The 24,953-nt window shown below is 40.3% G+C and overlaps 2 protein-coding genes across 8 annotated transcripts in view; one reads left to right on the top strand and one right to left on the bottom strand.

Annotated features, from left to right (window-relative positions):
* AASS (aminoadipate-semialdehyde synthase) overlaps positions 1-7,521 on the top strand; it is a 31,208-nt gene extending 23,687 nt beyond the window's left edge. Inside the window, exons 20-24 of the mRNA XM_074903168.1 lie at positions 450-545; positions 2,549-2,664; positions 2,854-2,942; positions 3,275-3,451; positions 4,990-7,521. Of these exons, the coding sequence (XP_074759269.1) occupies positions 450-545; positions 2,549-2,664; positions 2,854-2,942; positions 3,275-3,451; positions 4,990-5,108 (597 nt within the window). The 3' untranslated portion in view covers positions 5,109-7,521. The remainder of the gene's footprint in view (positions 1-449; positions 546-2,548; positions 2,665-2,853; positions 2,943-3,274; positions 3,452-4,989) is intronic.
* Positions 7,522-14,870: 7,349 nt separating this feature from the next.
* PTPRZ1 (protein tyrosine phosphatase receptor type Z1) overlaps positions 14,871-24,953 on the bottom strand; it is a 143,801-nt gene continuing 133,718 nt past the window's right edge. For 4 of the 7 annotated variants that reach the window (XM_074903160.1, XM_074903162.1, XM_074903161.1 and 1 more), the window contains 8 exons: positions 24,247-24,393; positions 22,140-22,233; positions 21,775-21,848; positions 20,618-20,746; positions 18,986-19,132; positions 18,569-18,711; positions 17,802-17,937; positions 14,871-16,126 (listed from right to left, as the gene is read on the bottom strand). In XM_074903160.1, coding sequence (XP_074759261.1) covers positions 15,986-16,126; positions 17,802-17,937; positions 18,569-18,711; positions 18,986-19,132; positions 20,618-20,746; positions 21,775-21,848; positions 22,140-22,233; positions 24,247-24,393 — 1,011 coding nt within the window. In that variant the 3' untranslated portion in view covers positions 14,871-15,985. Of the gene's footprint in view, positions 16,127-17,801; positions 17,938-18,568; positions 18,712-18,985; positions 19,133-20,617; positions 20,747-21,774; positions 21,849-22,139; positions 22,234-24,246; positions 24,394-24,953 lie in introns of those variants that run through there. The other 3 variants (XM_074903166.1, XM_074903167.1, XM_074903165.1) reach the window with 2 other exon arrangements.

Genomic DNA, 24,953 nt, shown 5'->3' with positions numbered 1-24,953 from the left:
CAGGAGTCTAATATTTGAAATCAGTTTATCTGATGTCCATACAATCACACTGGTGTAAAACTGGGGGAGCTGAGTTCAGTGCTGGGCTCTCAGTATTCAGTAGGTTTTTTTATGGGGCAGCTGGCTGATAAAACCCCATCTGGAATGATATGCTGGAGTTTGAACTGGTGCTGGCCAGTTTAGCCCTTTGATCTCATGAACCAATGCTACTTGCCATGGAAGTACTGACAGCAGAATAATAATAAGTCATTAAAGAGGCTATTGAAAAGGGAGGGTGAGGAGTGGACAAGGGCTGAGGAAGGTACTGCTCTGTAGCAGTTACCCCACGGGCACCATGTTACTGTGGCTGTCTTCCCATGGGAATAATGCTTAACGCTGCTGTGGTTGTGTCCACTACTACATTCAAACTAAGGATTTTTATTTTTAACCATGTTATCCTTTTATTTCAGGGATACTCCAAAACTATGGGAGGCTTTGTAAAACTAGGGTTAATTAACCCAGATCCTTATCCTTCTCTAAACTCAACCATGCCACCTCTCACCTGGGTGAGTTACTCTGGTTACTCTGCCTTCTCTGTTTTATTAATGTTTTTCTTATTGCTAGGCTTGGGTGTGCTTAGCAGTGGCAATCTTGTACTTCATCATGGTCTTTGATTTTTGTTCCTGGAAATTAGGAAGATTTTCTTCAGCGGGACTATAATACAGTGCTGGAACAGATTTGCCAAAGAGACTCTGGAGTCTCTGACACCGGAGGCTTTCAGATCTCAGGTAGACAAAGCCGTGACTGAATTGAGTGCTAGTGGTACTCCTGCTTCAAGTAGGGCATTGGGCTAGGTGGAGGACTCATATAGAGGACCTCAGAGGACCCATACAATGTTTTTATGAATTGTCCTAAATTTTCTGTTAGTCAGAATTCAGCTTTCAGTGTCTGCAGTGTTCATATTTGTATTGGCCCATTCATCTTCAATGTAAAAGTACTTTTTAGGGCATCCAGAAGTAAGAGATCATGACCAAATGAGTATATTAAAATATTTTTTTCTGTTAAAACTCTGTACAAGCTTTTTTTTTTGCTTTTTTTTTTTTTTCTCTGTTATCCTGCTTTTTTGTCTTACTTACTGATGCCTCACTTCATCTTGATCTCAGCCAAGGTATGACTCCTATGATGTGCTGCTGTTACATTTGACAGTCAACATTTTGATTGTCTCTGGGCAAAGCAGGGAATTTCATATTTCACTATGGTGTAAAGAGAGCTGAATTTACAACTAGCTTACTACTTGTCAGATCTGTTTGTCTGTCTTGTAAGAAATTTTTCTTCCATTTTGCAAATGCCTGGAAGAGTAACTGTTTATTACTCAGGAGAACAAAATTCGTATCTGCTTCCTGTTTTCTTCCTCACGCTTTTATCAGCATTAATCTGGAAAAAGATACCAGGTTTATGCTATGTAATGATCTGACGAGAGTACGGTATTTTTCTGATGATGCCATTATTTCAAGTGTTCTTTAGTGTTCTCAAAAGCAAAAAAGCACAAGGTGAAGATGCCCAGTCTTACTTGTCTTTGACTAACATACAGCACTTCCCACCTTCCCAAACTCAGGAGTTTATGGGCTGTCATTTCATCAGTGTGTCCATTTCAGTGACTGTAAAACGGTCCACCAGCATCATAAAATGGGTTAGAAATTTCTTTTTTTTAATTATTTTTGTCCACTTTCAGTTCTAATGTTGATATCCTCAAGTTTTCTTCACAGAGATGGCTAGAATTTCCAGTCCTTTTAGCTTCAGTGAGTAAAGATACAGTGTCATATAATCTGTGAAAATAACTATAAACTCCTTAGTCTCAGTGCAAACCTTTTCTCAGCAATGCTGTTACATCTTAGTACTTTCCTTTTATCTCCTCTGCCTTGTGTTTTTAGTTTTCTTGTAAATAGGCTAACCTGAGCTTCAAAACAGCACTTGCTTGCTTCATGTCTTTTTCATAGCTCTGTTTATTATCTATCTTGCTGTGAATGAAGCAAGCAATAATTAGCATCTAGATAGCACAAAATGGCCTTCAGATATGCACAAAAAAACTTCAGAAGGCTTTTTGGTAATATTCCCAGGATTGCCAGAGCCTTATTCATCTCATCAGTCTGTTTCCTTCCTTTTGAAAGGGACATTCTCCATCTCTAGACCAGCTGAAAGATATCCTTAAGTTCCTGAATCTCTGCCTGTCTCCAGGTGGCTTCTCTTTCACCCTAACATCCTCCTAGTGTTCCCTTGTTTATACAGATTTCTGTGTTCTTTCTTCACTGCCAGAGGAAGGGATAAGACTAAAAAGTAGGGGGGAAGCAGCTGAGTGAAGGGGTACAATGTGTTTTAGGAAAAGATGACCCCTACTCTCGTTGCAATAAAAAATCTCAAACTATCTCACTTTCCCTGTACATATAACCTGTCTTCTCAGAAGCCCTGGATATTAACTTAGCTTAGTGGAGCAATGGGTTCTCAAAACCTTGACTGAAAAGGAGTGGGAACAGATGTCAGGCCTTCAGGAACTTTTTTTCTTTTACTGCAGAAAGAGCTTATGTGCAAACTGGTTGGAATTAAGCTGCCTGCTGAATACCATGTGCTTAAAGAAGCTGTCTTTAGCAAACTGGAAAAGGACAAAAGTCAGCTGGAGGCAGTGGAATGGTAAAATGTTCCAGTTATTTTTAAAGAGTAAAAAAAAAAAAAAAGGTGTGTGTGTGTGTGTTGAAATTCTAGCCATTTTTGTCCATGTTGAGCCTGTTAAACTGGTATGCTGAAAAAGCTGGAAATTACAAAACTGTGACTAAGCTGTCGATAGGCAATAATATTAAACTGTCTCATTTCTTCTGGCAGGCTGGGTTTATTGGGAGATGAACCAGTTCCATCAGCAGATTCCATTGTGGGGGCTCTTGCAAAGCACATGGAGATGAAGCTGCCCTTTGGTATGTGAGAAATTCTTTTAAGAATTTAATTAATTTTTAATTCTTTTTAAGGCTTTGAGCCTTAACTGGATTGGTTTGTTCACCTTCATTAGTAAACCTTCATGTTAGGTTTTTTAATGTCTTGTGATGTCCTCTACTCCCCCAATTTTATCCTTTTCTTTCCCTGTTACATTTTTAGTTTTATCCTGATATTCTGTCCTCCTTAATAGTCCCTATTTTAAGTAACTTCCCTGGTATAAATGCTGTGTATGCATAGTACCTTTCTAATCAGGAACCTTATCTTGATATGACTGAAATAGAAGTAATGAATAGTTTGTGTGCTTTTCTGTTAGGTGCTGGAGAGAGAGATATGATTGTTATGAGAAATGAAATCGGTCTCAGGCATCCTTCTGGTCATTTGGAAAACAAATTTATTGATCTGGTTGTCTATGGTGATAACAAAGGATATTCTGCGATGGCTAAAACAGTAGGATACCCCACGGCTATTGCTGCCAAGATGGTTCTAGATGGTAAGTGACTGTTCAAACTTCGATAACAGTATTTCAGTTCTCTGTATCTTCCTGCCTGTAAAAAGCAGATGTATAGTGTTTCTGAAGTGTGTGTAATTTTTTTTTTTTTTTTAATTTATCAAACTTTTCCTGTCTTCTTTACAGAAATTTTTAATCTTCATGTTTGGATGTTTCAGTTTACTACTTTATAGAGACTTTTAGTCATTTAACATCTTAAATGTTTCACTCGTGTAGAGGAGACCTTTAGCATGGTAAATTACACTTGATTATGTCACAGTGAGGCATGCTAATGTATACCTGTGCTGAACAAACTAGCAACTTTCACTGGTGCTTTCTGGATTGATGAAATTTGAGGCCTGAGGCATATTGCCTGATACATGTTGGGTATATATAAGCAGGCAGACTCTGATCATCACCATGTTTAAGAAAATAGTGTTGTGATTTTTCCCCTTGCTTGCTCTTAATCTTTAGAACTTCATTCTTGTCCTGGCTAACTGAAATGGGCAAAAATTGGGTGGTTGTTTGTTGTTATTTAAGAAAAACAGCAATCCAAACTTGTGAAGTTTAGATGCTTTTCACTGAACTGCAGTTTCACAGCTCCACAAATTAAGCTGTATATGCTACGTTGTGTTTCAAACTTTTTTTTCCTTATTCTTTGATACAGTACTAATGCTGTGTAAGAACATAATGCCAGGCTTGATAAATCTGCATATAGATATGTAAAAATATAGAAATTAAAATTTATATAATTGCAAATTTATATTTGCATTTGTGGTGGGATGACCTTGGCTGGTTGCCAGACATCCACCCAGCCGCTTTCTCACTCTTCCTCCTCTTCAACAGGACAGGGGAAGAAAACAAGATGAAAAAGCTTATGAGTTTGTCGATAAAGACAGGGACATCACTTACCAGTTACCATCACGGGCAAAACGGGCTCAACTTGAGGAAAAATTAATTTATTGCCAATTAAAATAAGCAAAAATTAAAAAGCCAAATTAAAACAACACCTTCCACCCCCTTTTTTCCCAGGCTCAAGTTCACTTCTCCATTCCTGACTCCTCAGCCTCTTCCCTCTGCCCAGGCAGCAAAGGGGAAGGGAGAATGGGGGCCTGTGCTCAGTCCATAAGAGCTCCTCTCTGCTTCTCCTTCCTTCTCATGCTTTGCACCTGCTCCAGTGTAGTCTTCACCACGGGCCTCAGGGGAGTCTCTGCTCCAGTGCCTGGAGCACCTCCTCCCTGCCTCCTTTTCTGTTGGTATCGCAGGGATGTTTCTCACAGTTTTTTCCTCAGTCTTTGATGCTGTGCCGTGGTTTTGACCTTTCTTAAGTAAATTTCCCAGGGGTGCCCCATCTGTGGCCAAGGGGCTGAACCGTGCCCTGTGGTGGGTCGGTCGGAGCCGGCTGGAACCGGCCGTGTCCGACACGGGGCAGCCCCGGCCTCTGCCCACAGAGGCTGCCCTGCAGCCCCCCTGTTACCAAAGCCTTGCTGAGTAAACTCAGGAGAGCGCTTAACACTTTTCCCCCTTCATCTTTATTTCAGGTGAAATAGATGCCAAAGGCATGGTTATACCATTGACGAAGAATGTTTATGGACCAATACTTGAACGTGTTCGGGCAGAAGGCATTGTGTACAGTACGCACAGTGTTATCAAACAGTAATTGGAAGCAGTGGATTGAATCCGGTTTTGGCTTTGGTTAGTTTCTCCCCCTGCCCCCGCTTTAAGAATCTCAGTTTGGACCTGCTGTTTCCCACACAAATGATGCCTTCCATAAAATTGGTCACCTGACTTTGATGCAGAAGCTACATGTAGATACCCAGATGCATGAATTGTGGTATTTTCCTCTTAAAACTGCTATGCTATCATTCTACATGTTTCAGCATCAATCAGATCTTTCCTAAAATATCTTGGGAGGGTGTTGTTTTTTTTTTTTTTTTATTAATAGAGTTTATCTTCTAAGTGTATAGGGGTTATTGAGACAACTCTAAGCGGAAGAAAAAAATCTATTAGTGAATTCTTTTGTGGTGGAAAAGTCTGGTTAATAAGTTCCATTTATTAAGCTTGATCATGTGGTAAACCCAATTTATCAGAATAACAGACATGAAAGTGGTAATTAAGTCTTGTTGTCCCTTTTAACAGTATTTTTAAATGCTTTCACAATAACAATATGCAAGAAATAGCTGAGAAATTCTGCACTACTAGCAAATAAGATCCTGTTAAGTCTTGAAAATGTTCGGCTGTTAAGTATTTGAAATCTAGATCTTAATATTTTTTTAAATCCTTCTCTTAGGAATGTAAACTTAATTGGTGGAGGGAGGAAGTTTAAAGGAAGCCTCCCCCCATATGCTTTCTTACTGAAATTCCTATTCTTATGGAAGCTGGTTGCAATATGTTGAAATATCTGCTGTTACATGTTGCCTTGTGTTTTGAAGAGAGCACATGAGCATTTAGCTCTGCAGGTAGGGAGGATGTTCTGAAATACAACACATTTAATGTGCTTAGAAGCAGCTCCAAATGACACGTTTACTCTTTCCACTTACACCGTGTGCCTGTCTAGGTTAAGTACTGTTACAAAGGGAATAGGCTGTGTAGTATCAGCAGCTTTGAAATGCAGTAGGCTTAGAGGTTTAAATCACTACTTTGAGTTAGCTTCTGTCCTTTTGCTATCATGCTTTTGAAGCGTTCATTTGGGAGCCTATCTGTACTACTTAGTACAGTGCCACTTTAGACTGATGAGAGTTTGCCAGTGTACCAGCTCATTTGATGCTAAGTGCTGTGCTGCACAGATGTGCCAGTTCGGCTCTAGCAGCAGTTTCACTGCGTCAGCCCAGAATTGAACTTTAGCCTGAGTGCAGGCTCTGACAAAACAGCAGTTGCCTCCTTCCAGTTCAGGGCTGCCTCTGTGGCTTTTGCTCAGAGATTTCTGCATCACCTTGCAATGCAAACATGGCTTAGACTTCACCAGTTAGGTCTGTGAGGTGTAATGCGTGGGCAAATACCATTTACGCTGGTACCTGTGCAACTGCCTAGAGCTCCCCTTTTCTAAAGCTGAACACTGATGCTGGAAGCTGTCTGCTTTCAGCTTTGCTCACAAATGCACTTTGCTGATAAACGCACAGCCCTTTATCTCCTGAGGAGTGTAGTGCTATTATCACAGTCCCGAGTGGCTGGAATTCCAGCTGTTGCTCTGCCTGGTAGGAAAAGCAGCCATAATAATAGCTGAAGTTTTGATCTCCAAGTCTTGCTACTCAGGATTTGGATTTTCTGTATGCATATGTAATGAAGTAGCAACTGCAACAAAGAGGAGGGTGAAAGGAGCCAAAGGGAAAAGAAAGAATGAAGCGCAGAGTGTTATTGTCAGAGAAGGGCTTTTTATACTGAACCACTGAATGCTTTTGTACTGCCAAATTTGGATTCTGTTACAGTCCCATGCATGTATCAGATGAAATCCTGGCTCCACTAAGTTGCTTTGCTTCCCACTGACCTTACAGGATGTTGTCCTCTTGTATGGCTGGTACACGTAGCTGGAGTAAGGATGGAGCCTGCAGTGAATGTTCTGCTCTCTGCTGTTTTCTCCTTCCCCCGGTAGATTAAAGGCCTACAACTAAGGGTTAAAATTAGACTTGTATCTGCTGGTCCCTTCCAGGCCAGTGCTTGGTGAGACCAGAATTTCACTTGAGAATTCTCTGTTCCCTCCTTTACCCCACAAATTCACAACCAGGGAGTTGTGATTCTGTATATACGCATGCACCTTGCTTGCTTTTCTGACTAAGAATGCAGTATGCAAAGAATATTGTAATTTTTAAACAGTATGTAATCTCTTTTGGAGCATAAAAAGAGTGAGCACTACAGTGTTTTTTTCAAGAAACACTGCTACTATTTTTGAAATTTTGTATCAGAATATATTTCTGTTTCCCAGTGCAATGCTGCTTTTTGTTTTCTAAATTTAGACAAATGAATTTATTGCTCAGCTTTTGTATGAAGATTAGACTTTTGAGTTCTCTTTGCATATTATTGGAAAAATAACTATCTTATACACAAGGTTGATTGAAAAATAAATCTGAAAACCTGTGTTTCATTGTCATGTCATCTTTACAATCTAATGAGATGTATATGAATGGGATTTGTTTTTTACAGAGGGTTATACTGAAAGGGTGTCTATGTATGGACTTCCATATGTACATGAAATACCTTTCTATACTTCTTGCTAGACTTGCAAGAGAAGACTCTTCAAGGATTGTTTAATCATCCATATCTAACATCCATATATATACATATATATATCTGCACCTAGACATCATCTCAGCTATAATCTTAAGAGATGCAATTTTTTTTAGCACGTTTTGTGCTTGGACACAAGGACAACTACTTGTCCTTGCTATAAAGCTATAGAACAGTAAGCATGTAATGTCTCCCAGTGCCCCAGGAAGAAATGAAAGCTTGGTGTCTCACTGCCTAACTCAGCTTGAGGGTTGTGCTCGGCTGAATACATGGTTTAGTTTCTGCTGTCGCGGCCTGGCTGAAAGGCTCTTAAGCTGTTAGTTCACATCAGGCTCCAAGGAACAGATTGTTTATTACTTTGTGTCTCTTATTTTTTCATTTTTGAATTTATTCTAGTGCCAGCTCTCCATGACAGATGAAGTCCCAGGTTCTTTGAAGGTGCTTGAGGCCCTTTAACATTTGGACTTCCTTTCTTGCCTCAGTGTTTCACACTTTCTCAGCCTTAGATATTCCTGTATGTGAGAATTACATCCCTTTCCAGGGGCTGGAGCACAGAATCATCAAGGTTGAAAAAGACGTTGAAGATCATCCAGTCCAGCCATTAACCTAACACTGACCATTCTCAACTACACCATATCCCTCAGCGCTATGTCAACCTGACTATTAAACACCTCCAGGGATGGGGACTCCAACACCTCCCTGGGCAGCCCATTCCAACGCCTAACAACCCGTTCTGGAAAGAAATGCTTCCTAATATCCAGTCTAAACCTTCCCTGGTGCAACTTGAGGCCATTCCCTCTTGTCCTATCGCTTATTATTCGTTAAAGAGGCTCATCCCCATCTCTCTGCAACCTCCTCTCAGGGAGCTGTAGAGGGCGATGAGGTCTCCCCTCAGCCTCCTCTTCTCCAGACTAAACACCCCCAGTTCTCTCAGCCGCTCCTCCTTAGACCTGTGCTCCAGACCCTGCACCAGCTTCGTTGCCCTTCTCTGGACACGCTCGAGTCATTCAATGTCCTTTTTGTCGTGAGGGGCCCAAAACTGAACACAGGAATCGAGGGGCGGCCTCACCAGTGCCGAGTACAGGGGTCAGATCCCTTCCCTGTCCCTGCTGGCCACGCTCTTGCTGACACAAGCCAGGATGCCATTGGCCTTCTTGGCCACCTGGGCACACTGCTGCCTCCTGTTCAGGCAGCTGTCAATCAACATCCCCAGGTCCCTCTCTGACTGGCAGCTCTCCAACCACTCCTCCCCAAGCCTGTAGCGCTGCTGGGGGTTGTTGTGGCCCAAGGGCAGCCCCCGGCATTTGGCCTTATGGAAATTCCCCCAGTTGGCCTCAGCCCATGGCTCCAGCCTGTCCAGGTCTCTCTGCAGAGCCTCCCTACCCTCGAGCAGATCAACACTCCCACCCAACTGGGTGTCAGCTGCAAACTGACTGAGGGTGCACTCGATCCCCTCATCCAGATCATCAATAAAGATGTTAAACAGGAGTGGCCCCAAAACCGAGCCCTGGGGGACACCACTCGTGACCGGCCGCCAACTGGATTTAACTCCGTTCACCACAACTCTTTGGGCCCGGCCATCCAGACAGTTTTTCACCCAGCCAAGTGTGTGCCTAGCCAAGCCACGAGCAGCCAGTTTTGCCAGGAGAATGCTGTGGGAAACGGTGTCAAAGGCCTTACTGAAGTCAACATAAACAACATCCACAGCTTTTCCCTCATGCAATAAGCAGGTCGCCCTGTCGTAGAAGGAGATCAGGTTTGTCAGGCAGGACCTGCCTTTCATAAACCCATGCTGACTGGGCCTGAGCATCTGGTTGTCCCACAGGTGTTGTGTGATGGTACTCAGGATGAGCTGCTCCATCAGCTTCCCAGGCACCAAAGTCAAGCTGATAGGCCTGTAATTTCCCGGATCATCCTTCCGACCCTTCTTATAGATGGGCGTCACACAGGCCAATTTCCAATCTGTTGGGACCTCCCCGGTCAGCCAGGACTGCTGGTAAATGATGGTAAGCGGTTTGGCGAGCACCCCAGCCAGCTCCTTCAGCACCCTCGGGTGTATCCCATCTGGTCCCATAGACTTGTGTGTGTCTGTGTGATGCAGTAGGTCACTGACTGTCTCCTCCTGGAATGCAGGGGAGTCGTTCTCCCAGTCTCTGTCTTCTGGCTGAGGAGGCTGGATTCCCTCAGTACAACTGGTCTTGTTATTAAAGACTGAGGCAAAGCAGGCATTAAGCACCTCAGCCTTTTCCTCATCACTTGTTACCATGTTTCCTCCTGCATCTAGCAGGGGATGGAGGCTCCCTCTGGTCTTTCTTTTGCTGCTGACATACTTATAGAAACATTTCTTGTTATCCTTGACTGGTGAAGCCAAACTAATTTCCAGCTGGGCGTTAGCCCTCCTGATTTCCACCCTGCATAGCTTCACAGCAACTTCGTAACCATTGTGAGTTCCTAGCCCCTTCTTCCAAAGGCTGTAAGCTATCCTTTTGACTCCCTGAGTTGCAGCTAAAGCTCCCTGTTCAGCCAGGGTGGTCTTCTCTGCTGCCAGCTTCTCTTACAGCACCTGGGGACAGCCCAATCCTGTGCTGTTAAGACTTTCTCCTTAAAGAGTGCCCAGCCTTCCTGGAGCCCTGTACCCTTCAGGACCATCTCCCAAGGGATCCTGTCAAGCAGGTGCCTAAACAAGATAAAGTCAGCTCTTTGGAAGTCCAGGATGTCAGTTCTGCTGCCCCCTCTCCTGGCCTCTCTAAGAATACAGAACTCTATTATTTCATGATCACTGTGCCGTAGTCGTCCTCCAACCACCACATCATCCACCAGTCCTTCTCTGTTCACAAAGAGGAGATCCAGCAGGGCACCTTCTCTGGTCAGTTCACTCACCAGCTGTGTCAGGAAGTTATCTCCCACACATTCCAGGAATCTCCAGGACTAGTCCCACTCTGCTGTGTTGTATTTCCAGCAGATGTCTGGGAAGTTAAAGTCACCCACAAGAAGAAGGGCGAGCGATCGTGACATTTCTCCTAAGTGCCTATAGAATATTTCATCCACCTCTCTGTCCCGGTTGGGTGGCCTATAGTAGACTCCTACTACAACATCTGCCCTGTTGGCCTTCCTCCTGATTCTAACACAAAGACACTCCACCCTGTCTTCACTATATTGTGTGTGAAGCAATGATAACACAGAAACACAGAAGTGTGACTGCTGGACAAGGGTCATAAGCTTATGTTTAAGGGGAAAAAAAATCTGGGGTAAAGTGATTGTGATACGGCTGGAAAACTAATAAGGAGGGGAAGAAAAAAGAAATTTAGCTTTGAGTGTCCAACAGAATTTATCAAGGCAAATCCAACCATCTCAAATACACTGTGACTAATTACTGGGTCACAGCATCTGACTGCTAAAACAAGGGAATGAGTTCAGTAAGCCAGAAGGTTTAGCTTTTTTTCTACTTTGTTAGTTCTAAAAAGAAAAGAATGCAATTGAAACCAGAGGGAAATCAGGGGAAATGTAGCCAAATGTCCTGAAAGACTTCTTTTCCCTCCTGTCCCTTTGAAAGTAAAGTCCCTAATCCACCAAAACACAGACCTGTGAAACTGAAATGGGTGGTCAGACCAAATCCTTGATGCAGGGAAGCAGTGAAAACCAAGACTGTAACCTAGGATGCCTCAGATTTATGGTAGTAGTTGGGTCCCCATTCCTGTTTTTAATCCCAATGAGACAACATGGCCCCTCTCCCCCCAGCCCTGCTTTGCTTTATGCTTCAGAAGAATTAGAGAGAGAAATGAGTTTAACTTTGTTAAACTTATCTTGAAGTAAACATTTACCATAGAAAATTTCAACCTATCTGAAATAACATACATTATGCTAGGATATCACAAGAAGTATGCCAGGTAAAGCATCGTGATAAAAGATTGCTAAGTAGTTCAGTCAACAGATTTTCAAAGTCCATACTAAGGTCTTTAACTAATATAATGTTGTACTGATAGCTATGAGTTTGTATAACTTCTACTCATCTTTTAGTGATGACTTTTGTAAAGCTTTTCCACAGGTATTAAATCACACCACCACAATCACTAAAAAGTTGTTGGTTAGTAAATTACTTCATTTTTTTAACTCCCTACTCACCTATGATTTCTTAGGGGGAATCTCACTAACCAAGTTTTCCTTGGCACACATGACTTAGAGCTTTGTAAATAAAACACCTGACATTGTTTATTTATATCCTATTTCTTGCAGGAGATACATAACATCTTTTCCACACTTGACCCAGTTTGAAAGGCAGGCTATATGTCTTTTTAGTCTGTATCTTGGATTACAAGAAAAAAATTAATTAGAATATGGCCTTTGTCTGAGAAAGGAACTGACACGCATTTATTAAAATCTGTAATCCATCACAGTTGAAGATTATATATTTTTTTATGATTCTTATTTTTGTCTAGATCAGAACCAATATGTGTGAGCAAAGAGATTATCCTAAGCACTTATGTTTTAAATAACTTGTCAGCATGCTAAGATGATGAATGTGATTACAAACATCTCTGGAAGAAACCTTGAATGACAGCTGATTTCTTGTATTATCATTTTAAAATGTCTGCAAAACATTTAGGTTGAAAGGAACAGTTATATCAAGATGGGATTTTTTAGAAAGGAGGATCCCATTTTTGCTTTTGGTCCACAGAAACTTGAAAAAATCATAGAATGAATTGGCCTAAAACAGACTTTGTATGTAAAGCTATATGAAACTAAATGCATTAATAGAAGATATCAAAATAAAAAGCATGAAGTTACATGAGACTACAAGTCAGTTTTTCTAAAGAAGAGGCTGGAGAAGTAGCACATGAGTATTAACAGTTTCTCTTGTTGGGTGCTTATGTGGTGAAGAGCTGAAGTGTATGGTAAGAAGATTATGGCATATGGTTTGCACATGGCCATAAGATCACAATTAACCTCTCACACAGGCACCCCTAGAGATTAAGAAAGGAAAAGCTGTGTCTATGGTTTTGGAATGAGAGAGGGGCATTATATTAGACTAGATGTGCAAGTGGAGGGTGTTGGTCAACCTGAGTGGTTTATAGGAAGTATTAAGGAATGCCCAGGCTACCTGGGAAAAGAAGATTTTTTCCCTTCCTCAAAGAGCGATCACTACACCCCTTTGTGTACACCAACTTTGTGCTTGAAAGTTGTGAAGAAAGTTTATGTGTAATTCAACAGTTATAAAAGTACGTACCGCTCGTTACCCCCAAAATAAGGCAAACATAATAATAAATAAAGTCTAGATCCGATTTTACAAAGGTGTTTAATTTGGCTAGGGATACACTGTAAATTCATTTGTATTTAGAAGCCGTATCTCAGTCCCATTCTTCTGGGACTTCAGAATTAGCAAATATGCAGGTATGACAAGAACCACAGGAAAAAAAAAAAAAAAAAAAGGCGTAAAACTTGAATAAGGATATCTTTGCTCATTAAGTATGTTGCCTCATTTCTGACTTACGCAATCAACTAGTTATGTCTCTGAAGTGGCCAGTACTATAGTATCTGCAGGCACATGGTGGCACGCCTGGCCTGATGCTGAGCTACTTGCACAGATCCAAAGAAACTGTTGGGCATGAGAGGGGAAACTACTGAAGAGAGCAAGAGTGAGCAGCTGACAGATGCCAGAATGAGTGGTATGAAGTCTGGCTGCATTTCACCTGCAATTCATGGAGAGATATGCGAGGGAAGGCCAAACTCTGGTGGAGACCTTTTGGAAAGAAAAGCTTGCAAGGCCAGAAGTACCAAGGTAACCATATTGATAATACCATGTACGGCTGAGATGATCTGTGGCAGCATCAGAGATTTCACATTTCAGTATGGCGGTAACTAAACTAAGACACATGAAGAAAAGGTAATTAGGTCGTTTATCTTCAGAGAGACAGAGGGACCAGGGTGGAGAAACAAAGAGATCAAGGTGGACAGGGAAAGAATAAGCAAGGGAAAATGGAGAGAAGAGGGGTAAAAGGTGCTGCATGCATGTACGTGGGCTGCTGGGCAGTACCCTTGCTTGTTCATGTCCTGTGCCTGATTGCTGCCCTCTGTCCTGCCCTCTTTTTAAATCCATGTCTCAGTGTGTGTATGTGTGTGTATCTCCCTGTGTGGAACACATGTCCTGCATGGTCCCCAGCCAGACGTGCCAAGGGGGATTGGGGTGAGACAGGAGAATCATCCTGCATTTGGCTCTGGTGGACAGGGAAGGGGAAACCCCCAGGGCTCCAAGCCAAATGGATTCAGCCACTCCATAACCTCTGGGACTGCACTGCTGTGGTTATCAATAGAAGTGGTCAAGTGTAAAAGAGACTTCAAACACATTAACACACTTTTACAAAAGAAACTCTACATTACATTGTTTTGATGATTTTATGTTGTTGGTTTCTGTTTTTGTTTTAAGAGGAAAAGAGCAGGAAAAAGTCTGCTTTACTGCTAGCTAATCTGTCATTCTGTGCCATTCTGTCTCCCGGTCTAGCATCTTCTCATTTCCTGTATCAACAGGATGAGGATTTTTTGAAGTTTCCACTGTTTAGGTTCCTTTAAACCTAAATTTGCTTTGGCTTTGTTGCAGCTCCACCTACCCTCAATCCCACACTGCTAAAGGAGTCTAGATCTATCTGCTGACACTGACACTCCCTCACACACCTTTGCCTTAGGACCTGGTTAACTAAAATCTCCAAGCCCACATCAGGTCCATCTTCTCCAATCTTCAGTTTTCATCTAAGATAGTGTCCATTAGCTTTTGTGGCATTCTAGTCCAGAACAGCATCACTGCTCTCAATATTTCTATGTAGCAACTAAATGTACCAAAGTGAGAAAACAGCTACTCTCACGGCCTGCATTATTTTTAAACAAAGATCCATTCAGCTCCAGGTTCCTCCATCCTCATCCGTGCTGCAACGTGCAGTACAATCAGTATCTTTTCTTGCCAGTTCAGAAGGTTGCAGAAAATAACTGAGTGGCCAAATTGAAACATTTTGCGTTTGTTCTTGCAGATTACTTGCTTTATTGCTTCCCAGAATTCGGCTTTTGCTTTGCCACAGGAGGCAGCAAAGAGCTCAGCAGCTGAATAAATGATCTGAAGCAAAATCAGCATGGACAAGGCTTGTGAGGGGGCAATTACAGCAATTTGGAAGCCTGGGACAGCTCATTAGCCTGTGGGTGACCAGAATGGGACACAGGCAAGGAAAGCCTAAAAAAGGAGCAAATGTGGACACTATGGGTATGAATGGAAGTGGAGTAGAGATGAAATAACAAAACAGGTTACCAGAAGTGTCTTCTGAACTCACAGATTCCATGGAAAGAGCAGCTGTCTCCAGGTCAGCCTTGAGTCCTTATTCTTGTACGTAAAAGCTCTCTTGCATGTCAGGAAAGACTGTTTACCATATGTGGAAGACCACTAAGCACAGACTGAAATATTTATATTTATTTTTGCAATACCATAGGTAAAAACAATTCAACAATGCCAAGTACAGGTGTTATTCTCATAAAAACTTCTCATTTCAAAACAAATGATTTCTATTTCCCACAAAAAGTTAAAATCACATGCAGCTATATGAAGGTTAATTGCTTAAGATGCACAATTATATATCAGAAGACTGTTAAAATAAAAACATACTGGACTACATCGTTTTAACAAGGCAATTACACAGAACTAGAAAACTGACTCTGTAGTAAAATATAAAAATCTACAATTATAAATATAAATTTGGTCCATGGATCACTACAGAAGTAGCAGTATTTACAGTAAGTATCAGATTACTATTCTAAATGTCTAATTGTAGTCTTAAAATGTTGAATGTTATGGAGAACAGTATTTTATTTACATTCTACTATATTAAAAGTTATATTTCTAGCAAATGTAAAATGTTATAAATACAGCAAATAAATCAAATACTAAACCCACGACATGTTTGTAATTGAGAATCCCCTAACATCTATAAATATGATAATTTTAAGTTAAAAGTAAAGCCAGAGAAATCAAAAACTAATACTGAAAAAACATCACAATTCAGTTCTTAGAAACACTGTAAAAGTCAATCAAGTTAGTCCAGACATAACAACGTATTACAAGAAATCTTTCAAGAAAAGGCACACATTGTTAATGATAAAAGTTCCACAGTAAAGTCATATGTAACAGAAATGACTTTGAGCAACTGTTGGGATCTGATTATATATATAGTGACTGGACAGATTTCCTCACCTCCCACAAAGTATAAAACTGAAAATAATAAAGTTAAATTCCAGGTGTGACTGGTTGATGTAGGTGTGTATGTGTTTAATTTGATGTGTCAATTAAACTAAAGATTCTAAACTTTCAGCTGCATTTCCGTCAGGTAAAGCTGAGCCATTACTGTCCATAGACGCTGAAGGGTTTTCTTCTTGCCTTGTGCTGACAAGGCTGAGAATAGCTTTGTACAGAAACTGATACTGTTCCTGGAGAAGAAAAGAGGATATAGTCAGTGTGTTGTCAGAAGTAATAACACTAGATTACCTGTTACTCAAAATTAATTAACAGTTGATGTGTCAGTCTGTTAATGCACCGTGCTCCACAGTTTATCCTGTTATTTAGCAGCTTTATTAATCTTCTGACTAATGGCTCCCCCTGCACACAATGTAAATCACAACACTAAGGAATGCAATACAGGTAGGGGAGAAAACTATTTTAAAAGAAATATTATGTGCTGAATCTCATCCTTGTTAAAGTCAATTGCAAAATTCCCATTGACTGAATGGGATCAGGATTAGGGCAACTGTTTGTTGGCTTTTTTCCTCCTTGAATACATTCTCATCTTGTGTCCTATGAAATCTATACAGGCAGATTTTTTATTTTCATTTTTCTTTGTGGTACTTGCAGTTACTGTTTATGTTTTTGAAGATCCTACCAGGAAGGGAGGTAGGAAGAGAGATGAGACTCTGTGGAAAGTTTCACTGAGGAGGCCACTGCCTAGAGGGAGTGGAGGGTCTCAGTTGTGAGCAGTGGGACGTGAGGAGTGCCAGAAGCCAGCTGGACTGCAGTGTGGCTAGGAAGGAGTAAACAGCTGGATTCTCTCTGCAGGGAGAGCAGACACAGCGAAGGCTGTGCTGCACCAGGTAACAGTGGATGGTCTGAAAGGGCAGAGGAATATTTTGGGTTCTAGGATAGATATAAGAGGATAAAGAATTTCTGTGGTGGAAGCAGCGAGGAGCAGCAAGACAAACTAAACAGAGTGGAGTTTGGGGTCCAGACTATTAGGTTGGACTAAGAGATATAGGATAGAAAGAGCAATGAATTTGAAAATCTGCAGTAGGAGGATGGGAAACTAGAAGTCTGAGATAAAAGGCCCAGGTATTTGCTGGAGGCTGCTGGGGCAAGAGGAGTGAAGGTGCTGATGGTGCTGCTGAGGTCAGAAGAGTTCCCATTTTCACTCTACTGTCTGCCAGGCTCCTCAGTTTGGGCTAGCTGGGCAGGGCAAGGAGCAGACACATCTGTCAATCCTGTGTCATGTCCTGGTTTTGCTGTCAAAAATGTGATAAAGGTAACCCCAATGTTTCGCTCTTAAAAGTGTCCTCCTTATTATACTCATTGTAGCTCTATAGCAGTCAGATTTGTAGTAATGGTATGACCAAAAGGGGCAGGGTTTGTAGTTTATAATTTCTGTGATGAATTTTCATTTGTATGATGCTTAGTAAGTAATTCTTATTAGTTATACTTTTCATGGTTTTTTCTTTCTGTAAGCACAGTGACAATGGTGTCAAGTGACCATTCAACAGATCATGAAAGATTAAAGTCCATCCTGAAATGGAAAACTAGGGTAACCACTTCAGGGTCTACTTGGAGTAAAAATTTATTCCTGCTGAAATAAAATCTGCATTTAGATGACATAGTGCAGTTTTTATGATGATGGTGGCAGCTCTGCACATTTTGAATATGACCACTTGATAACCACATAACAGGTTTTCACGGGAAATAAGAAGCAGGTCAACTACAGCACCTCTAGAAGACAGTTTTGATGAACTCATGCAGAAACTAAGATCCCAAAGGTTCAGTAATGTTGCTCTGAGATCTAAAACATGCTAATAATATCATACATAGGAAAAAACCTATGCAGACATTTTGCTTATTACTTACAATGTCTGTAAAGACTCCAGGCCTCATCAAATTTATCATCTTCGCTACCTGGTAAACATCCACTGAATTCTCATTTTCCAGTTGATGCATCAGTGTTGTTAATGCACAGAAAGTGCCTGCTGTCACCCCTCCATGCCTTTGTAAAGTAAAACAAACCAAAAAAAAATTACAAAAAAAGTCTCTAGAAACTGGAGTGAGTTTCTATAGCTGGAAAAAACAGAAAATCCCAGGTAAACTGAATTATACATTTCTGTCATGTGATCTTTATATGTTCTGAAAGAGGCCCGCCCAGCAGTGCCTTAACACAACCTCCACAACACCGGGCTACAACTTCTGAAGAGTCTTTACAAGCCAGTCTTAGAGTTATTTCCCTACAATCCTCTACTAACCAAATTCTGAAGGCCTCAGGTCCTTCAGTATTTCAACATTTCAGTATTTTTGGTCTTTATTAAGCAGCTAGAGAGGACTAAGGTGCCTCATCTAAATAGTCTTACTTCTTTCAATAACAGACAATGAAGTCCTGATTGATTTTCCTTCCCAGTGCCCTACTCGACAATCATCTGAAGTATCAAAATGATAAAATTGAAAAGAGAACACTGTAGTGTGATAAAATAAAAATATTTCTCTTGCTGCAGCTGAAACAGAAGCAGCAGCACTATTGTTAGGTGCAGAGTCTGTGCCTTGTTTCAGCAGCTTTCACTCTAAATGAGATGAAAGGATGATTCTATGGAAAAACATCAAAACAAACTGAAAGCTCCAGTTCTTACTCATCATGTACAATCATGGGTCCATCACGGTTGGAAGTTTCCTCTTTGATGATGCTAATCAGTTCAAACGTTTTACTAATAGGACTATCAGGATTTGGCCATTTTGGACACTGAAAATGCCTCACTTCAAGTACATAGTCATCCTAAAAGAGGGGGAAAAAGCATAAATCGATTTGGTAAAAGATTGACTGTCTTTATTCTGACCCTTCACCCTGTTTTAGTCCAACTTCAGTTTCCAGATACATAATCCTACCGCTGTGAAGGCTGGACTATCCTATTCCCAATGTCACCAAAATACCCATAGAGGCTACTTTCTCCCCATGTGTTTTACCACTAATTTACCACAGAAAATGTAAAAAAGGTAGGCATTACCTTTAACAAATCAAATTCTGAGTTACAGGCTTACGACAGTGTTACCTGTGTAGCTTCTAGAATAAAGTCTTGGATTATGAGTTTCTCCTCGTTAGACAGACACTTGAGCTCTTCAGCAATCATAGTAACTTTGAAACTCTCACAGTTTATAGGCTCATCTTTGTTTGGCCAGTATACAAATTCATCTTCAGCCTCCAGGAAAAAAAAAAACAACAATATAAAAGTAATTAGTGTTCAGCACTTAAAATAAAACTTAATCCAACATAACAAATAATGTGCCTCATACATAATCAATGCAGCCAGCTGAAATTAAATTGACAAATCAAAATTTGAGTAGGATTACAAATGTCACAAGTGATGGTTTTCAGGAATCTCTGTAGTGAACCTGACCAGAAGACCACTGCACCCCGTGGAGATAACAATCTACATAACAGTCAACATGTGCTGTGCTGCACTGCCATCCGTTCAGCCTGGGTTTCAGGCTGTGTTGTGCTGCCCAGAGCCCATGGCCACAGGATAAACTTAGCCAGCGGACTGCAGGTGGAGCCTGGGTACCTCCTACTCAGTACCAGTGACTATGCCACCTGCACAGCCTTGGAATTATCTAAAGTGCAGCAAGAAGTTCTCATGAGAACATCTGTCCTGTTTGACAACAGAAATGATGAACAGAGCTTTCTTTTAAGAAAATCCTGTAACAGCCTGAATGACCAAAACGGGGCTAACCCTTTGATGGATAGGATCTGCATGGCATTGTGTTCCTTGATCAGAGATATGTTCAATGATGCACAACTTGGGGTTCCCAGCATCTGAAGGGATGTAAGATAACCTATACTACCCTCTCCTTTATAGTGTTAGCTCTAATAAATAGCATTTCAAATATCTGAGTGCCTTTCTTACTGGGATCATAATGAATCATCACCTCCTGGCAAAACAACCTCCCTTAATACAAAGGCTAACTCAAAAATCCATCTGTTTTATAGGAAGTGTAACATTCATAAAATATTTGATGAGAAGAAAAAACCCAAATATTGTCTTGGTTGTACATGTTTTTTCAATCATGAAAGACTCTTCAAAGCCTCTGCATGGCTTTCCTCCAAACTTATTACCAAACATGATGCCCTCTCACACCTCAAGATTTCTCTAAGTACCAGCCTAAAAGCTCTCAGATATTCTTGCATTTCTAGTAACTGAAAAACATAGTAATTTGTTATTAAATTACACCTGCAGGATGAACACGTGAGCTTTCTTTGCCGTTTAGAGTCAGATAAATCTCTTCTAAACATTTGCTTGTAATTTTAGGAGATGAGCAAGAGAAACAACCTCATATTTTTCCCCTTATCTAATAATGGCTGAAGGAGCCATATTACAACTAAAGTAAAAGTCCTGGAGTGAAAACTAACCTTGTATAAGGGTTGCTTCTGCTATTTCTCTCTTTTTATAAATTATACAGGAATGATTCAATACTTTCTCATGACATTTGCAATCTGCCCAGAGAAGGATCTCCATATTTCCACTAGATGATTTGGGGATTTTACACTCAATACAGTATTACTAATTTTTAATCTTTTTTGTTTTGTTTTCAAAATCCAAGATATTGTCTGATGTCCTGCATATTTCAAGATGGTAATACTAATAAAATCCACACATAAACCCATAACAATCAGCCACAAAACTTACCATGTTCTGGCTATCAGGAAGCATGACTATTAGCTGGGCATTATGGTCCCATATCATTCTCCAGAAATCCTTGATAGTGTGTAGTAAGGGATGTTGGGTAATAATGAATTCATTACTTTGATAATAACCCTGCAAAACAAAATCAACAGACTCAGAATTGATGCCTAACTATTAATATTTAAAGGAAGCTTCTAGTGGACAGAGCCAGAAGCCTAGAAAATAAATTGCAGACTTGTGCTTCCTTTGGCTTCCTGTAAATATTAGAAGGATATAAAACTTCCATTGCTGTATTTTTCAGATGTAAAGAATAAAATCAATTACACTGAAATAATTTCTAAAACTTTAAAACATTTAATTTAAAAAAAAAAAAAAAAGAAGAAGACAAAATAAGTCAGTGGAGACTTGAACAGTCAACTCAGAATGAAAAGACATGAATTTATACACACATGCATTGTTCTATATTAGCCAGAGTTCCACAGGAGCTGGTAACCCAAAACAAACAAAAGAATACTTGAAAAATCTGCAGAAATCCCAAGCAGTCTCTTAATTTGTACAGCTGTCCCAAATCAACTTCCTACCACAAAGGGGAGTTCCTTTGCACTAATACACCTGATGAAGGATCAGGCATACACAGCACTTGAGGCAGCTTTCCCACCTCTTTCCTGAATATACAGGAAGCATTTACTCCTCCCTCTCAGCTAATGGAGGGGAAAAAAATTCAAGAAAACCCAGGGAACAAAAAAATAATGGAAAGCTGATGAGCTATGGTGCCTTGGGCTATGCCAGTTGCAAAAGCTTTGTAAGATGACCAGGTTGGAAGGCAAACCACAGTAGAGTCGTTAAAAACTGTTATTTAACACTTTTAGTTCATCTCAAAAGATTCTTCCTGAGCTGGCATTTGGCTTTGCTAGTTTTTAAAACTATGATGGAATTTCTGGTTCTACAGATTGTCAAAATGCAATGCACTTAACCAAACTTTTAAAAATAATAACAGTAATCATACTTCCTGGGGAAGTAGCTCTTTCAGACAGAGTGAATAATAGAAGAAAGGAACTTTCAAAATCAGGACTGTGCCTCCCTAATGAGGACACATGGCAGCTCTAGAAACAGCTATACAATGGGACACTGTTTTTCAGCATCCCAGTTAAATGACTTACCATAATATAGGAAGCATTGATGTAGTCTGTCCCTTCACCAGACAATGATGAGATACCCACTCTAGATCTTTCCACTGTAAAAAAAACCATGAACTAGTACAGTTGCAATGGCTCATATATTATAGCAATTATCTCACTTATCTCACAGTAGATAACACTAAAATAGGATAAAGTGTTATCCAGCCATCTCTTTTGTTTTCCTATGTATGTGTACTTAGACAAATTCTTCACTAAAAGTACTTTACAAAACATTGCTCCACACCAATGCAGATGTCTTCAGCTCTTTCTGAGGAAAAGTTAAAAGTTTGGCACACAGAGTTTGTAAACATTTTGCTGTCCCGAGAAGCTGATTTGAACAAGCTTACCAGGAATGATGGATGAAGTTCGGTTCTTTTCTCTGTTACACTGTTTGAGTGCGGCTGAATAATCACATTGCTGTGTGTTAGACTGGCTCAGTAACTGAAACAATTAAAAAAAACCAGGTCACTGCACAGAAGTCATTCCTTCCTTAGCTGCGTTAAACAGAAGGGTGCACATACTGCAGGTTAGCTGTCCCTCTTAACTTTAGGCATCTAGTTATCTGGCTAAACTAGTTAGCAAGTCATCAGAATCTTTTCACTATTTTATCAGTTCAGAAGATCTTGAGCCCCTGGTCCATAAGCATGTACTTGAAGGAGATGCCACTTTATGTTTTTCCCACATGCAGACCCCCACCGCTTGTTTTCAGCCCACTTCAATTTTGCCTGCACAGCTCTTTCTGTAATTTTTCATACTTTTGGAAAACTGTAAATGCCTATGCAGAAAAATCTGCATTGCTATACAGACAGTATAGCTCCTGGTGCGATGAACTTCTAGATATCCCAGTTCTGAGCTTCCCCATTTTCTCTCCAAACCTGTGAGAGGAAAATAGGAATGATCTGGGGAGTCTCATTGACTTACTAACACAATTCAAACAGACAAGAGTGTGAGAAGGAACAAGAGTGTATATATATATATATATATATATATATATATATATATACCCCATAATGTTGTATATACATTGCTTAGACATGAAATAAGTTTGGAAAGCAGGTTTTTCCTAGTTTTTTTGGGGGAGGTTTAATTACTAGTAGAATAAACCAGATTAATCAGAATGTTCAAAAGAATTCAAAGGACTTTTCTGTGATGTTTTGCTCTGGGCATGTGTAGCTTTCAGAAGCTGCCGCTTTGCAAAAACAGACAGCAAACCAGGGAGTTCTATAAAAACAAATGAGACCACAATTTTTTTCGTCTAAACCAGTTCTTCAGTAAAACAAGACTCCACACTTTTGTTATTACTCTAATAATTTTAGTTTGCAAAGGAAAATGAGATTGAATGAGACATGTCCCTTTCTAATAATATTTATTTACACACTCTGTATATATTACATGTTTTATTCTTTCATCTGTGTAGGAAAGGTGGGATACTTATCTCTCCAAGAATATCACAGCTGAGGTAAGAGTCCCTACTTTTCCCTAGGAAAAGCAGTGCGGCATTGTTGGATCATTCAAGCCAGGATAGCAGCAAAATGTAAAATCCTTTGGTATGTTGTTCCTATTCTGTTCTGTTCATTATCTTGAAGAAATACTAGTTACTGTGCCAGTGTGAACATAATACTTCAGAAAATAAATATATTAAGATTTTCCACAGCCTCATTATCTACTGACATTATCCACAGACTTGTCTGCTTTTTCACTTGTGATCCAATAGCTAATTGTAGAAAGAATACACGTTATCCTATGCAGTCTTACTCAGAAATAAAATCCTTAGAGAGAAATGTTTAATAATCAATTTTCTGTTAAATTAGGGAGAGCAAAGTCTGTTTTGCCACATAACCTGGAAGACATTTAAGTGTGATTTTACTTCTCTGAATTCAAATTCATTTGCAAAGGTAGGATTTTCTGTGTTTCCTCTGTAAGTGACCCAGTGAGCGAGCTAGACTTCCCATTCTCCCCAGGAGTCAGTGAACTGTTACCTGGCTGGGTCTGCTCTTTTTCTGGGTGACTCAAAGTCCTGTGCATGTACACACTGATCTCCACATCCACAAGCACCAAAATGTTCACTTACTGCCTGCTGAGGTGAAGTCTATCTTCTAATCAGTGCTGTACACTGATGGGAGTATGTTGATTGACCAGTATGGCTCATGACATTTTTGCCAGAATGACATCTTTCCAGACTGTTGTTTTACCTTTAGGATCTTCATGCAAAGGCATGTAGTTAGATTTTCCAAAATCTTCTTACTGGCCTATTTCTCATGCTCTTATGCTTTTTTTAAAAAATACCTTGTTTAAGAGTATGCAAATAATTCTTTTGTCCCAACTGACTGCATGCATTTGTTAACCTGCTCTGAATTTAGGATCATCAGTTAAATTGTAGATAGAGAAAGTTAATGAAAGTTGTATTGAGGTACCTACTTTTAAGTCATTCCAGCTTGCAAGCCTAAAGCTCACCTTGAATTGTTTCTCCAGTCTGGTCTTTCCTGTTGGTCCAGGTATCAAGAGAGAATTAACGTAGGCATGAATGTGCGTCTCAGGGACTTCTGTTTCTTTACTGAGTATCGCTTCAACCAATGCATCATGAATGAAGATGTATTGTTCCTAGGAAAATAAACCCAAACATCCAAGCTCTAATTATTTCAAGATTCCTCAAGACACCTCTGGCTAAGCTGCCACTTCTGACGTGGTCAGTATTTCTTCACAGCACGCTGCTGTACGGGAGTTTTCTCAAAAGTGATCGTCTACAGTGGAAACTCTTTCCGCAGTGACAGTACACATTTACAAGCACAACTGAACTACACAGTCAATGTATATATGATATAATACTAAATCCCCACCACCTGTGCTATTTCATGTTTGCAGAACAGAGTTAAAAATGCAAGCATAGCCTTAAGTCAAATTTTCAAGTCAGCTTGTCATGTGACTCTCCCTGTCTTTCTTGCAATAAAGTGATCACTCCCAGTTCCTACCGCTATCCTCTATTTTCTCTCTCACATCCTTTGAACAAGTGCCCATGCTGCTGTTGATTACCTTTTTTTCTATTGAAAGTCACTGGGGAACCTAACCACCGGTTCTTGAAACCTGAAATAGACTTTCAAATGCCCTGCTGTTGTCCTTACTGTTTTCTTCTGTTTTTTCACTATTCTGTAATCTCCTATTTA

This window comes from Athene noctua, chromosome 3, assembly GCF_965140245.1.
Source record: "Athene noctua chromosome 3, bAthNoc1.hap1.1, whole genome shotgun sequence".
NCBI classification, from domain to species: Eukaryota; Metazoa; Chordata; class Aves; order Strigiformes; family Strigidae; genus Athene; species Athene noctua.
The sequence above is the reverse complement of the archived record's forward strand: the minus strand, read 5'-3'. Positions and strand labels throughout refer to the sequence as shown.